Genomic DNA, 16,216 nt, shown 5'->3' with positions numbered 1-16,216 from the left:
AGACAGGCTGCCCACCAGAATCCTCACCCACCCTCCCCTACCAGGACCCTGGGCTATGAACTACTCCCCGGGGGCCGTGACTCTGGCCCTAAGTAGTAACTCCCATGGTTCATGGATACGGAGGAGGATTTTACCACCTGTTTCCAGTGCCAAGCGGGTTCTTTCTGCTGCTGGGAGAGAAGTTGCAACTCACTAGAGCAAGCAATTACAGTGTCCCCAGATGCCAGGCCCTCTGGGGTTCAGAGGGGAACAGAACGCAGTCTGCCCCAAAGGGGCTTCCTGTCTAGAGAGAGCATGAATTAGTGGGAAAAGGAAAGTAACGTCCTATAGGTACCGGCTCGGGGCAGGCATTTTGCATTATACCCTCTCATTCTGTACTCATAACAACCCTGTAAGGATTAGGGCCCATTTTGCAAAGAAAGAAACTGAGGCTCGAAGAGGTTCAGATCATGCAGGAAAGTATTTGAACACGTGCCTTCCTTAACTCCAAAGCCCAGACTCTTGCCCTCCGTGAGGCTGCGAGAACACAAGGTGAAGGAAATTACGGTGTGTGCCATCAGGATGCTAAGGACCCTGAGAGAGCGGGAGTTGATCTACGGAAGGGTTCCTGGAGGAGGTGGTATGTGATCAGGCCTTTGGGAGCTGAGTAATACTCTGAAGAAGGGATGGCGAGCATGTGGTCCAGGGTAAAGCTGGGTGTGAAGCCATTGAGGACTTTGGAGCAAGAAAGTGGCTCAATTGGAGATTTAGAGTTTCAGGAAAAACTTCCAGGAGCTGGAGGGTCGTGAGCAGAGACCTAGAGAAAGAGGATGAGGCTAAATAAGATCCATCCCCTAAACTTTGCATTTAGTTTCCCTGTGATGTCAAATAATTTAAAACACTGAGCACCTTCCGAGGACCAGGCTCCATGGTGAGCATTTCATGTAGTGTCTCATTTCGCAATTCTAGGAGAAAGACACTATTATTAGCTTCTGTTACAGATGAGGAAACCCAGGCACAGAAACGTGGAGAGGCTAGCCCAAGGTCACAGGGCTCATAAAAGGTGGAGCTGGGTTTGAACCCAGGCTGTCCCTCTCCCAAACCTATGGCCCTTCAGAATGAGAGCAGGAGGGAAGCTCTTCTCCAGAATAGACACACAGATGACCTCCACTGCAGAAGGCTGATCACAAAGTCTGGTGGAGACCCAGGGGTCAAAAGTGGAAACGCCCCAACCCCAGCACCTCCTGCCTGGGCCTCTACCTTCCACGGGCACTCCCGGAGGGTGCATGAACTCCAGAGGCCGCCAGGTGGCAGTGGGGAGTCTGGCTGCTCAGAGCCTCAGCCCAGCCCAGCCTTCAGCTCCAAGTCACAAAGACCCAGGGCCCGCAGTGAGGAGTGAGGCGCAGCGAGACTTTCAGGGGACCCTCCCCTCCTGGTTGCTCCTCGCCACAATCCCTGCAGGCTCTGTGCTCGGATGGGGCATCCAAAGCGGAGCTGGGTTTGCAGGTACCTTTAGGTGAGGGGTACCTGCAAGGCACAAAAGGTTGCCAGCTTTATGGCCATCCCATCCCTGGAATAGTACACAGGTAATAGCAATAGGGAAGCCTGAGAGTTTTTAACAACCCAGGGAAATGCCCGCCCTGCAGTGCTAGGTGAGAAAAAAAAATAGGACACAGCAGTGTGCGTTCAGTAAGACTATTGTTATGGGCAAAACACTTGTGTCTAGAAAAATGCCTGAAAGGAAACTGATCAAAACATGAACAACGGCTCTCAGGCTGGGGACATTATGGGTGGTTTTGTTTTCCTTCTGAACTTTTTTATATTTTCTTTATTTTTTTACCAGTGGGTATGTTCCCCTTTTATCATGAGGTAGAAAACGTTTTCTTAAAAGAGAGAGGAAAGATATTGGTTGTCAATAAGATTTTTTTGTCTTTCAATTGTCACCTTCTCCAGGAAACCTTCCTTCTCTGGAGGGAGGGGGTGACTTCCTCCTCTGTGCCCCTCGAGTGTTTGCACAGCCTGTATTAAGGAGCACTTTTTGCTCCATAGGGTAATTATTGACGTCAGTGTCTAAATCTATGCTATTCAATGTGGTAACCACTAGCCACTAGCCACATGTAGCTAAGAGCAGAGCACTTGAGATGTGGCTGGTGCAAATTGAGAGATGCCAAAATATAAAATACACACCAGATCTCAAAGATCTAGTATGAAAAAAAAATGTAAAATCGTTCATTAATTGCGTGTTGAAAAGGTAGTATTTTGGACATACTGGGTTAGATAAATATATTAAAACAAACTTCACCTGTTTCTTTTTTTTCATGTGGCTACTAGAAAATTAAAAAAATTGTGTATGGGGCTTGTATTGCATCCCATTGGACAGTGCCGGTCTATGGGATTCATGAGGAAGGATCTGTGAGGAGAGATCTGCTCGTGCCAGCTCGGGAAGGGCCCTGTCCAAGGTCTCACAGCAAATGAGTGACAAAACTAGAACTTGAACTCAGAACTAGAATTTGAACTCCCCCTGGTCTCGCGCTGGCTCCAGCTATGGTCTGACCCACCACTGGCCGTGTCGCCCGTGGGTCCTGCATGTGGGCAGAGAAAGGGCATTAGGATGGGAGTCGGAGACCTAGTTCACTGGGAGGTGACCTCTATGTCTGTCACTCAGCATAACACATTTCCTTTTCAGAAAGCCCTCAGGAAGAAGGCCTCAGGGAGAGCTGAGGGGGCCCAGAACTCATTGTCGTCCACTGGTATGGGGGAGATGAGGACACAGCTCTTGCTGTCTCCACTGAATCCACAACAACGGAGAGTCGGAGCAGAAAGTGGCCTCAAAACCACCTCAGCCAATGCCCTCATTCTGCGTTCGTGGCAAGTGGGGCCCAGAGAGGGTGAGTGCATTGCCCAAGGTCACACAACAATGTTCTCCTTAGAATCCTCGATGCCTGCCCATTGTGCTTAAAATATAATCCATGTTCTTTCTCCCTCACCTAATCTGCTCCCCACTCCGGTTGCTTGCTGTGCTTCAGCTACTATTCCTAGAAGGTGTTCGGGATATTCTCACCTAAGAGCCTTTGCATTTGTAGTTCCTCCCTGGAACTCTTTTTCCACACTTTTACATGGCGGACCCCCCATCATCCAGGTTTTAGCTGTCATGTTTATGTTTCAGTCTTCAAAGAGGACTTCTCATTCTCCTGGCTAGAGTAGCTGCCTCCCCTCAGTCACCCAAGGCCCCATCACCCTGTTTTAGTGTCTTCCTGGCTTGTATCAGTACCTTAATTATCTTGTCCATATATAGGTCTTATGCGGCAGAAGGAAGGTTCTAGAAGAGCAGGGCCTTTTCACAGCTGGCCCTGCCTCCCCCATGTCTAGCATGTAGGAAGTGCCCCATTGATGTTTATTAATCAAATTTGATTGAAAGAGATCTGGACAAATCAGGTGACTGAAGGCTAGTTGCAGCTGTACCCCCGCCCCCAAATCCGCTGTGTGTCCTTGGGTAAGTACTTTTTTTTTCCCTCTCTGGGCCCCAATTTCCCCTTCTAAAAAATGGAGTTTCCACTGCTGCCAGGCTGGCTGGCAGGATAGGCTGGTTGAATTAGCATCAGTCGAGCTGATGGGTGTGAACACTGCTTTGTAAACTGTTAAAGCGTGATTGCAAATGTGAGTAGCTGTTGTCATTAGACAAATGAAGTTAAGCTGCCTCTTCCTCGCTGCTGAGGGGATTGGGTCAGGTGCTCTCTGGGGCCTCTTGCCCTGCGAGTGTATTGCTCTGAGTCCGGGCACTGCCTGCAGGCGGCTCACAGTCTGCAGGGGTTGGGGAGATAAGATGCAAATCAGAAACAAACAATCAGAGAGCCCAGCAAAGGTTCTGCAGGGGGCTGACCATCTTTCAGGAAACAGAAAAGTGCAAAGGCTCAGAGAGGGAGTGAGGCCAAGGTCAATTAAAGCTCTTGGGGGGGGGGGGGACCGCAAATCCAAGCCGGCAGAGTGGAGGGGGCACCCTGGTGGAGTGCACAGCGGGGACAAAGTCACCGCTGAGGGCAGTTGCCAGAAACCAGTGAGGAAAAGCCCGGCCAGACGGCAGAACCCTGCCACCCTGTAGGATCCCAAATGGGGAATAAGGTATTGTTTAGGGAGAAAAAGATGGGAGCGAAGGGGGCTTTATTTTATCATTATCATTATTTTTCTTTTTAGCCAGTTAAAGCCCCTGGACTGATCTGTACTTAATTACATAATGTTGAGTAAGTCACTTCCCTCTTCAGGCCTCAGTTTCCTTATCAGTGTAGAGGGATACAGGAAGTTGATAAATGACTCCCTGAGTTCGAAGCATCCATGAAAGGCCTGAGAGGGGCCAGAGCTGGGGTCCGACAAGCCTGGCATTGAACCCTAGCTCCGACTTGCTGTATGGCCTTGGACGAGTTATCTGGTCCTCAGTTTCCTTATCTGAAAGGGTCAGCACCTACCTCACAGGGTTGAAAGGTTCAGGGAACAAGGTATAAACAAAGCTTTGCCTAGTACCTGGTACCAGATCCATGATTAATGCCACTGCTGTTCCTATTTTGGGTCAAAGAGGGAGGTACAGATGGGGTGGGTAGGTGGTGACAAGGGCGGTGAGGGACAGAAACCAAGCAGAAGAGCTGGGTCCACCGAGCATATAGTAACAGGTGCTGAAGAAACATTTGTTGAATTGGAAAGGGATGGGGCACCTGGATGATGGCTCCAGTGTGTGCAATAGCTCGGGGCAGCTCTGCCCGGGATGCCCGGGAGAGGGAGTCTTGCCCCCAGGATGGGCCAAGCTCAGGGTCTCTCAAACCGTGGGTCCTCTGCAGAGTCTGACAAACGAGAACTGGAAATAAAGGTCAGCCCTACCCCAGCGGATCTTGACCCTGGTCAAGGAGGAACCAACAGGTTTGGGAGAGGGATGTACCCCCCCCCTTTCTTCTTCCCAAGCGGTCTCCCCCAGCGGTCAGGGCCCACTTCCTCCTGGTGACCTTCTAAGATGGGACTCCTGAAGCTTCCAAAGATGACCCAATTTTCCAAACCTTAGATGGGGTCTCAGAGTCTGTGGTGCCCTTTCCCTGGTAAGGACTGTAGGATGGGCCCTGAAGGGAGGGGATTTGGGGGACATTTTGAGAGTTTGGGCTCTACTGGGCTCTTACACCCACTCCACGGAGCAGGAAGCTCCTGGTTAAGTCTTGTTTGTCAGGAGGCAGCTCGAAGAGGCCGGGGGCCCTGCCTGGGTGATTCCCGCAAGCCCCCTGCAGCCTGCCGACCATCCAGCCTCCGCAAAGCCTGTTAATGATGATGGTGATGAAGGCTGTCAGAGCAGGGCTGGGCCCACAGGGATGGAAAAGGGGTTGTGTCCTCCCTGAAGGGACAGCCATGCACAAAACCATGGCTGCACAGAGAGGTCCATTCCACGGGGGGAAGGAGCTTTCCGCCGATACCCCCCATCAGCCTCTTTCACCCCCAAACTGCATCAGAAACAAGATGAACAGAGAAAGAGAAACCTAATGTACAGATAGAAGGGTCTGCAGGGAGGGGCTCGCGGACTCCCTCAGAACAAGGCAGGGAGGGTAGGCCTGGGGTCTGTCTGCCAGGCCCGGCCCACCCCTGACGGATTGACACCCCCCCCCGCCCCCCCCCCAAGGCCCTCGTGTTAGCGCCAAGGCCCACTCTCCCAGGCGGAGGCCCCAGCCCGGCTCCAGCGCCTGGGAAAGCCGCCTGTTTTGTTCCCATCTCCACCACCCCCCCCCTTCTCCCCCCCTCCCTCTCTCTCCCTCTCTCTTTTTTTTTTTTCATTCATTGCAGTTCGGTCCCTTTCGGAGGCGCAGGGACCCCGGTGGCAGGGCTGAGGCAAGGGGGTGGCACTCCCCGGCCCTGACAGGTAGGGCCAGCCCTCGCTTTGGGCAGCCCCTTCCCCGCCCTCCCCCCGGGTCCCCTCTCCCTGCCCCTGTCAGCCGCGCCAGACGCTCTCCGGCTTTGCAGCATTCAATAAAAATTCAGAAACATTTGGGCTGAAATCGCTGCTTTATCTGGAGGAGCCACAGCGCCGGGAGAGACCACTGCTGCGCGGGGGGAGCTCGGGGTCTCCGTCGCCCCGACGCGCGAGGTCTCCGCGCACCAGAGCCCGCGCCGCCCCCGGGGTGGCCCCGCGGACGCCGGGGGGGCTGCGGCTCGGGGGGCGCGCGCGGCCAGCTGGGGTCCCGGGCGCGCGCGGGGGGCGGCGGCCGGGCCGGGCTCCCCCCGCGCCCGAGGCTCAGGTGGGCCGTGCCCAGCACTGGCGGAGCCCGGGTCCCCGTTCTGCCCGGGCTGGATGGCTCATTCTGCTGGCTGCGCTGTGGCGGCGGCTGTGTGTGCGCCGCGCCTCGCCGCTCCCCCCCGGCCCCCCGAGCCCGGGGCGCGCGCTGCCGCCCGGGCCCCGCGGCGCCGCGGCCCGAGGCCCCGGGAAGCGCAGCCATGGCCCTGCGGAGGCTGGGGGCCGCGCTGCTGCTGCTGCCGCTGCTCGCCGCTGTGGAAGGTGAGCGGGCGGGCGATGGGGGCGGGGAGAGGCCGGGCACGGGCGGCCGCCGGCGCCCACCTCCGCCCCGCGGCCCGCAAAGTTTGCCCGGGGGCTGGCGCCGGGCGCAGGTGGCCGCGGGGAGGTGTGTCCGGCCGCGCCGGGAGGCGCGGGCCCCACGGGCGCCCGGGGAGCGGCGGGCGCTGATTGACTGTGCCAGGAGGAGGCGAAGGGACCATCTTGCCGAGGCTTTGTAGCCAGCCCGGCGAGCACCGCCCAGGGCCGGGGGCTGCCCACGCGCGCTCGCCGCCCCTGGCCCGGGCACCCCCTCGGTGCGGGCCTGGCCTGGCTCTGCACCGGGTGGAGAGGCGCCGGCCCGGGGGCCCGGCGCGCAGTCGGGGCTGGAAAGTTTGGCAGGGAGCAGAGGGAGGGAGGCACCGCGGCTGGCCGGGGGTGGGGGCCCGCGATCTGCGTCCCCGGGATGCGGCCGGCGCCCCGAAGAGCGGGGGGAGACGGGCAGAGTGGAAGTGAACGCGCCAGCCCCCCGCTTCTGCCTGCCCATCGCCCGCGGCGTACAATGGGGTCCCCTCCCCGGGAGGACTACGGGGGTGGGGGGGATGGGTCCGTGGGCATCTCTCCGCGGCGCAGGGTCTCCGGGCACCCCTGCCGGCCACCGCCCCGCTGGCGGCAGAGCTCAGCGTGGCCGCTGGAGCCCCGGGAACTCTCCAGCTGCCGCCAGGGCCAGACCAGATGCTCTTGCCATGTGTTGGCCTTGGCCAGGGTCGCTGGTCCCTCTCCCCATGGCTTCGTGTGTTGGTACCACCCGACCCCCAAGGGGTCAGGGTGGCTGCCAGGTCTCCCAGGGCAGGTTGCTCTGGAGGGAAAGTTAGTGGGGTCTGGGTGTGTCCACCAGAAATGGCCAAGCCTGTAGGGCAAGAAAGGAATATGAATAATGGTTCTCATGTGTCCTGCACTTTACAGTTTCCAACCCACTTTACAGTTTATGAAGTACTTCGCACTATACGCAGTTCTCTGTGGTTTACAACGTGCTGCACAGTTGACAAGGTACTTTAAGCTTCCCAAAGTGCTTTCCCACCCACAATTTTGTTGGATTCCCCCAAAATAAGTCTTCCACAGAAGCCAGGTGCGTATGATTGTGCCTCCCTTTCAATAGAAAGGGAAATCGAGGCTCAGAAAAGTCAGTGGCTCACCCATGGCCTTTGGGTGATAAAAATAGAACCCAGGGCTTAGGTCTCTGAAGCCCAGGCTCTGTTGAATTGCTGGCTTTTCTTGCCCCTAAACAGGGTGAGCCCTTCTAGGATTTTGCCACCACCGGCTGAGGGGTGAAGCATACATTCCCTCATCTCAAGCCACTTTGGGATGGTGGGAAGCCCCTTCCCCTTCTGCAACTCAAAAAAAAAAAAAAAACAGAACAAAAACCTGATCAGACCAGGTGCAGGACTGTGGCCTCTGCAAACGGCATGATGGGGGACCCCGTGCTGTAACTTTAGTTCTTCTCTCAGTAAATGAGCACGTTAGTGACCGCAGTTTGGGGGCAGAGGTGTGTCCCTAGATGGCAGTCAGTTTCTCCCAACTCAGGCAGCTGTCCTCTGGTTCCTGGAGGATTTGGCGGTTGCCTGTGGTTTCCCAGAGTGGGGCCACTGGGGCACCAAGGGTGCCACGGGTCCTGGGTGCAGAGGGCAGCCCTGGGGCCTGGCTGCTGGCGGGAGCTCCCTGGAATATGGCTGAGGTACCACTTATTAACTATGGCTTTGGGGAAATGACTCATGTGTTGGCCCGCTATACATTGGGATGTTTACAGTATTATGGGGAGCTTGGCATAAATATTGCTATTTAGGTTGCAGTCAGCAGTACTGGAGGGGAAGAAAATTGGCCCCTCTCACGTTGGAAGAGGCCTGGGTGTGTTTTTAATTACCATGGGGTAGATGGAAGGCCCATGCCTGTCCGGCCGTGGCCCTGGCTGGGGATGGTCGGGATCTGGTGGGCTGTGGACCCTGGACACAGGGCTGATCAGCTGCTGACATCACAGGAGGAGATGGCTGCTGGGGGGCACTCCAAACCTTGCTTCGGGCTCTTCCTTTGCCCCCCACCCCCAAGACACGAAGGAATCTAGTCTGTTAGGGGTTAACAAGGAGCTGGCCAAACGGATGGGGATGTGGTGTGAGGTGGAGGTCAAGGCCCTGCTTCTAATTCACTACAGGACCCTAGGCCAGCTTCCTCCCTTATAGGGGCCTCAGTTTCCCTGTGCGTAAAATGGTTTAGGAGCTCTCTTGGGATTCCATGATATGCATCCACTTCCTCTCTGTGAGCCTGTTTCTTCCTCGTCAGATGAAGGCATAATCATAGCGCCTATCCTGCCTCTGTTTGTGAGAGTCAGACCACGCGGTGTACGAGAAAAGCCCACCTTGAGGAACAATGTGTGGCCTTGGGGGGGTGGAAGATGAGGGTGGGCAGGGCTGCTCGTGGCACATCCCAGAAGAGATGGGTTCAACTGGGAACAGCATGGTCTGTGGAGACAGGTGTGAAGCTTGGGGTGTTGGGAGGGCTCCCCCTGCAGCTCCCAGTCCCTTGAATCACACAGCCGGCACTCCCTTCCCTCCCTGCTCCTCATACCCTGTAGTAGCAAGGCTGTCCTGAGCGTGAAGACCCTAGGAAACCCCCAGTCTTTGGAACGAGAGAGGGGAGAGAAGGTGTATGTGTACTGAGGGATGGGGGGCTCCAGGGTTAATATGGTGCGCTCAGTATCTCCCCCAAGCCATGAGACACTCCCCCCACACCCCAGGGAAACACAGTCTGGAGCATCTGGAGTGGGGGTTAGAGAGGGATGGAAATGCCCTGGGGACACATCCAACAGGAGAAGAGGCCAGTGACAGACCAGCCACTAGATGGAATCCAAAGGTTGAAGTCTAGAGAAAATCCGTCTCCGTGCATTTGCTCATTTGGTCTCCAAATATTTATGGAGCTTCCTCTCTGGCCAGTGTGGTGCTGGACCCTGGGGCCAGCAGGGAGATAGGGGGCAAGCTGAGAGGGAAAACAGTTGGCACTGTATAATGTGATCAGTGTGTCCCAGAGTGTTGCCAGGAGGAAGTTGTGTGCCACCTGGGGCAGCAGAGTCGGTTTAGGATGGAAGAGGGCTGTTTCCTCTGTTATGGCTTTATTCTTTGCCTCGTTTTCTCCCTACTTCATTCTCCCTGTAATGAAACTTCCTCAGCCACCTGTCACAATAAAGAACTGTATTCTCAAAAGTTAAGGAGGTTGCCTTTAGGACTTAGAGGATGAGGAGAATTTTACCTGGAAAGAGAAGCAGCATGTGTAGGGACGAGGAGGCATGGACTGGGGACTCGCTTGGGTGCATCTGAGGAGGATGGGTGTTGAGGGCAGCAAGGGGGTAAGAGCCTGAAGGTGGAGGGCAGGGAAAGTCCTGAAAGGCTAGGATGGAAGGCTGAGGAATTTGGACTTGATGCTGAGGGCAATGGGGAGCCATGGAAGATTCTTGAGCCATTGAGGGACCTGGCCAGGTTTGTGTTTGGGAAGATCTCTGCCGTCCTGTGTGTGGGATGTTCAGATGAGCCAGCTTGGCTGTTCCCTGCTAGACTGTGAGCTCCCTGAGGGAGCTCACCTGGCTTATTTTTATGTCCACAGTTGTGGTAAAAAGAGCTCAATTCAGATGCCACCTCCCCAGAGGCCTTCCCTGATTACCTCGTCTAAAACAAACTTAGTTCGGCCACTTTCTAACCTACCTGCTTTGTTTTGCTTCATAACACCCGTGGCCACCCAAAACCGTATCAGAGCTTTGTTCCTTTCCTTGTTTTGTATCCATCTTGCCCAGTAGACTATAAACTCTGGGAGGGAAGAGGCTTTTATCAGCCATGTTTGCTGTGGCATCTCCAGTGCCTAGAACTGTGCCCAGTCCCACGGGTCTTCAGTGCCTGAATGACACACTCAGCTAAGGAGCACTGAATGAATGTATGTCAAGTGAGCGCATGAACGAATATGTCACACTGTGCTCTGTGATGAGTATCAGGGGAATGACATGGGGGTGAAGGGGAGAGTCCACCTGGCCAGGGAGATGAAGGAAGTCTTCCTGGAGGGAGAAGCTGAGGGCCTGGCTGGAGCAGGGATACAGGACACAGCTTGGCCGGGGCTGAGGATTCAAATGGGTGAGCCGCAGCTATGTGCTAGACACGCCATCCCCTCCTTGTGAGGCTAGAGGGAGCCCTCCCTCCCCCTGTCTCTCTCCTGGGCGCACCTCTTGGGCATTACCTATCTAAGACCCATCGACCTTCAGTGGGATTAATTTGGAATTCGTTTTCCTTTTATGTTTGTTTCTTCCGCTTTTCATTTTTAAAGGAGGCTGCTTTCATGTATCCGTCTTAGCCGGGAAATCTGGGCTTAGATTTAAAACCCAAATGCTGTAGAATTCAGAAGCAAGCTGACTTATTCATTCATTCCCCCATCCATCCATGAGCACCCGCTCTGTGTCAGGTGCGGGGTAGGGGAAAGGCTTTCTGGCTTTGGTGGGGAAACAGGGCCAACCGACTTCACAGACAGTGTGGGGTAGAGAAGAAACACTACGTTCTAAGGCAGTCGGACCTGGGTTTAGATCCTAGCATGCTGTGTCCTGGGCAAGGAACTCAGATTCCCTGGACTTCTTACCCCCAGGGGTTTCTGTGGACACCCACAGAAAGTGTCAGACACTCAGGCACATGGCCGTGAACATTAGATGCTCTTCTCAGCCCTTTTGAGGTCCCTTCCTCTGGAGTGTAGGCGTAGTCCGTGATGGCCGTGTCCTAATTTGGCCCCGGATGGGGCCAATTTTGGCATTTGGATTGTCCAGGCAACAAATCAACCCTCAATGTCTCTCTCAACCCATCGCTCAGGCTCCCAGCATCCCCCAGTCTTGGGATGGCGACCCCACAAGTGTGGGTGGGCCCAGAACTCCATCTCTGTCTCCTCCTCCAGGGCCCTGTTGGGGGCAAATGCTTGGGTTCTTACACCAGAGGGACTCTCAACAGGGGTCCACAGGCCTCCTTAGTTCTGAGGATCTGTGATCACCCTGAGATTATAATCGAGTGCTGGATGTTAATGCAAATTTTCCTAGGAAGAGGGTCCTTAGTTTCAGAAGTTGCTCACTAGAGGTGGAAACACCGGCCTACACCAGGGCACGCAGTGGGGTGGGGGTGGGGGGCTTGCTTCCCCTAACTCTGGAATCCCAGGTTCGCTCCCACCCCTGCCAGCCCTTCTGCTCTGTTGTGGCCCCAGTCCCTCCCACGAGGTTGTCCTTCCTGGTGCGTTTGCCTCCCCGCCACCAACTTCAACAAGGTTTTGCTTCAGCTTCAGAGCAGGGGAGGGGTGAGGTTCTCTCTGCGGCTGTGCTAGGCTCTCAGCGAAGCCCAGGGTGGCAGATGGGCAACTCTACCACCCAGGGCTCACCTATGAGTTTAGGCTGCAGGAAGGTGTGGATGGAGCTGGCTGGGGACAGGAGGCCTGCACCGGGCAAGGCAGGGGAGTTGTGCTTCCTCCCTGGGTGGAGGGTTAAGATCAAGACGGCCTCCTGGCGGAGGTGGGCCTGGCCCGCTTGCCTGACTTAGCTGGAGATCTGGTAGATCAGGAACAAGGCCTGGGAGTCTGTATCTTTAACACATTCCCCTGGTCTTTTCCATTGGGCAGGCAGATTTGTCCCCCAGAGGCCGAAGGTAAACCACAGGACTCCTGGGAAAAAGGAAGAGAAGCCACAGCGGGAAACTGGAAAAGACTGAAATGAAGTGAAATCAATCAGAGTTAGCGCCACCTGCTTGGGCTGCCTGCCTGCTGGTGAACAGAGAGGCTGGGCTGGGGGAGGGCAGGGAAGAATGTTTGCACAGCTCCCAGGGGTGGGGCGGGCCGTTGATAGGACAGCACCTGGAAGCTTCCTGATTGGGATCGGCTCAGTCTGATAAGGCTGCTTGAAAGCCCTTTAGGGCCTCTTAAGGCAGCTGCCTTCTGGAGGGTGGGAGAAGGGACACCTGTCTCTTTGGCACCCCTGTGTCACCTGGGGAGCTTGCCCCAGGCCACCTTAGCCTGGGCCATGCTAGGTGAGCTTCCTGGAACCATCTGCCGCCCTGCTGCTGCCCCCTGGGGGTGGGGGTGTCCTCAGGGAGGAGCCCTCGCCTGCTCTGTGGCCTTGAACAAGTGATGTGCTGAGCCTTAGCTTCCTCCTCTAGAAACCGGAGATGTAAACGCATCTGCTTCTCAGCGGCTCGGCGCGAGGATTAAATGAGATGCTATATACAATGACCAGCAGTGCAACCTGACCCGGGGCCGACCCCGATGTTCATTGGTTGTCATTAATACGAAATGTCAGCATCTTCACTCCTTGCCAGAGTACTTGCCCCTTTCTCTGAAATCTCACAGCCCTTAGCTTAGCCCTGATCACTTTTTCTCTTGTTCCATAAACAGCATAGCCTGAGGACTACAAGAAAGAGCTTCTGGAGTCAGACCGGCCTTTACTGTGTTCCTCTGGCGAATTACTTAACCCCTCTGAGCCCCAGCTCCCTCCTCTCTAAAACGGGGATAACAGGAACACCTGGGTGGCTCAGTTAAGTGTCTGCCTGTAGCTCAGTCATGATCCCAGGGTCCTGGGATGGAGCCGCGCATCGGGCTCCTTGCTCAGCAGGGAGTCTGCTTCTCCCTCTCCCTCTGCCCTCTCCCCGCTGGCTTGTGCTCTCTCTCGCTCTTTGTCTCTCAAATAAATAAATAAAATTTTTAAAAAAATAAAATAGGGATAACAGTAGATTCCAGCTCTTGAGATGGTTGTGAGGAATGAATGTGTTAATCCATACAAGGTAAAGCCGAGTGTACGCCTCGGCTGTGTGTGACGAGCGTGCTGTAAATATTTACCAGTCGGCAGTACCCGATACCAACAGCAAACTGGCTTCAGAGTCAGGGAATGTGGGTGCTGTCTCTCTAGGGGGACTCCGGCTCCAGCTCTCCGTCACCCCTCTTCACTAACCGTAGGGAAAGACGAGAGATACAGTATTAAGTTCTGAGCCTTATGGGGCAAGGATCTGACTCTTCCTGGGTAGTTGAGAGGCCCCTCCAGCCTCTGTGTCGGGGACCCATCCCTTCCCCAGCTCTGCCTCCCTAACCTCAGGAAAGCCGTAGGATCCTCTATGGCTATGCTTTCCTTCTGGGCCCCTTGCCAGCCAGGCACCAACTTCCGTGCCATGGTAATGATAACCGCCATGGATTCTTGTGCCAGACACTCTACTAATGGCATTGTGTGGGTCATCTGGTGCAATTGCCCCAGGAGCCACCACGTGGTTTTAGTATTATGCCCGTTTTGCAGATGAGAAAACAAGCTCATAGAGTTTTAGCCCAAGGACCTAAACCTAGGCAGTGGGAGTTGGGGATTCAAACCCAGGTCCGGGTGACTCCAAAGCTCTTGATCCTCACCGCCACTCAAGCCGCTTCTGGAATTTGCCTCCCCAGCTCAGAGGAAGGCCTTGGCTCTGGCGAGGGTCTCCGAGGCAGCCGTCCAGCCTCTGACTCCATCAACATCCTGAGATAATGCAAGCGGGAGGGTTCTGGAACTCACAAACCTGCCATAAAAATGCAATCTCTGTCATAATGGCCAGAATAATGTTGTTCTAACTTAGACAAATCGGGTGTTAACTCGTTACATTGTAAGGGGCGCCTCCACAGAGAACTGAGCCACAGGGCCATTTGTAGCTTGTACTTCCAAACCCGTTAGCTCATCGGGTTCTCGCAGCAACCCAGTAAGTGGGCAGGAGCCAGGGGGCCCATTTTAGAGATGAGGAAACTGAGGCCTGGGGGGATAACACTACTTGTCCAAGGTCAGCCGCCAGACCAAGCTGGAAGCCCGAGGCCAGTCTCAATGGCCCAGAGATCATCAATCCAATTTGAATTCTTAGCCAACATTTAAAAATCAAGAGATTTTAGAGAGAAATCCTCTTTCTGGCTTCTGTGAAAAGTCAGACAATCTGGCTTCCCTGGGCCCACGTCCCACACGACCACAGTCGGCTGGAACCGAATGGTGGCTGCCTCTTCAGAGGGCATGAGTGCTAGGGGTAACTTGCTACCAACTTGCATTACACGTTTGTGTAACTCTTCTCGCCCTTGTAGGCTCAAGTTTTCCTTCTAGATCTGCCCCTGTCTCTCTGTGTGATCTGGAGCAAATTACTGCTCCTCTCTGGCCTCCGCTGCCTCTGCCATAAAGTCAAGGGGTGGGATTCTGTGGTTTGGGAGGCCCCTTCCAGCTCCTGGATTCAATACCCAGTGCTAGGCTCCAGGCAGGGGAGGGGAGAGCTATAAAAAGTACAGGGCTCTGCTCCTGGAAAGTGTATCGGTTATCTTTTGCTGCATAACAAGTCACCCCAAAACTTACTGCCTTAAAACAATGAGTTATTATTTGTCCTGATTCCATGGACAGGCTGGGTTCCACTGGGCATTTATTCTGCTCCGTGCAGCCTCAGCTGGGATCACTTGCAAGCCCACACTCAGCTAAGTTGTGCCGGAAGGTCCATCATGGCCTCACATACCTCTCTGAGGCCCTGGTCGGGATGGCGGGGGCTGGGCCCGCTCTCCTATTCCTCAGGATCTCTCACCAGCAGTAGTCCAGACTGACTTGCTTTCCATGGTGGTTGGCTCCCAGGATGGTGAAGCAGAAACTGCCCAGACTTCTGAAGACCCAGGCTCCAACGTCACAAAACATCACCCCTGCCGCCAAAAAAAGGTCACAAAGCCATCTCAGATTCCTCCCAGACTTCCTCATCGGTTTAAGGTGGGGGGAAATACCCTGGGCTTGATTTTCTGCTCAGTCATTTCCTTTGGAAAGCCCCATTTCTTCCTTCCTTCCTTCCTTCCTTCCTTCCTTCCTTCCTTCCTTCCTTCCTTCCTTCCTTTCTTTCAGTAAGCTCTACACCCCAACATAGGGCTCAAACTCACAACCCTGAGATCAAAAGTCACACTTTCTGCCCACTGAGCCAGCCAGGTGCTCCCAGGAAAGCCCCAATTCTTGCATAACACATTAAGATCCTGCACCGCCCACAGTCTTCAACACGTCTTTGGAGGGATGCTTAGAGCTCGGTATCTCCCACCCACCCACCTCACCACTGGCACACATCTCCATGTGCTCTGAGCCAACCTGTGGTCCAAACTTAGGCTTAGACTCCCCCCGCTTAATGGGGGGAGTGGCTTTGTGTTTAGCAATGGGAGGCATTATTGGTGGCCATATTTGGAGACAATCTGCCACAGGGAGTTTATAGTCTGGTGCAGGGGTGCGGGGAATAGGAAGCCAGAAACCTCATTCCCTGCCTTCTGTTCCCTCCCACTGCACCCCCCGAACTACCTCCCTGCACTGGCTTCCAGGGTTATGTGTCTCCCGTGAGAGGGCAAGGCACCTTATCCCATGCTCAGCACAAAGCTCATGACAGGCACAAAATAGATGTTTATGCAGTAAATGACAAATAATTAAAAACGGCAGCCAGAATCATAGATAATTCAAGATCTGGCATGAGGCATGAGGTCGGAGAAGGGGGCCCTGGTGTGGTGGGACCAAATTTGAAGAATGGGGGCCAAGGCCCCCCTGTGGCCCGGAGCAGGACACATCGCCCCTCGGGGCCTCAGTTTCCTTATCAGTAAATTGAGGATCATGATTTCACCCACCTCAGAAAGCCAAGGAGGCAAGGAGCAACTGTGTACTTCATTCAACTGTAAAAG

The 16,216-nt window shown here is 54.8% G+C and overlaps 1 protein-coding gene across 2 annotated transcripts in view; it reads left to right on the top strand.

Annotated features, from left to right (window-relative positions):
• The first annotated feature begins 6,338 nt into the window (after positions 1 to 6,338).
• The window catches only part of EPHB2 (EPH receptor B2), a 183,609-nt gene continuing 173,731 nt past the window's right edge, over positions 6,339 to 16,216 (top strand). For both annotated transcript variants that reach the window (XM_025856573.2, XM_073903205.1), the window contains exon 1: positions 6,339 to 6,496. In XM_025856573.2, coding sequence (XP_025712358.2) covers positions 6,436 to 6,496 — 61 coding nt within the window. In that variant the 5' untranslated portion in view covers positions 6,339 to 6,435. The remainder of the gene's footprint in view (positions 6,497 to 16,216) is intronic.

The sequence above is a fragment of the Callorhinus ursinus genome, unplaced genomic scaffold, assembly GCF_003265705.2.
Source record: "Callorhinus ursinus isolate GAN/ISIS: 27379988/994484 unplaced genomic scaffold, GSC_fseal_2.0 scaffold18, whole genome shotgun sequence".
In the NCBI taxonomy this organism is placed as follows: domain Eukaryota; kingdom Metazoa; phylum Chordata; class Mammalia; order Carnivora; family Otariidae; genus Callorhinus; species Callorhinus ursinus.
This window is presented reverse-complemented; position numbering and strand designations above follow the sequence as displayed.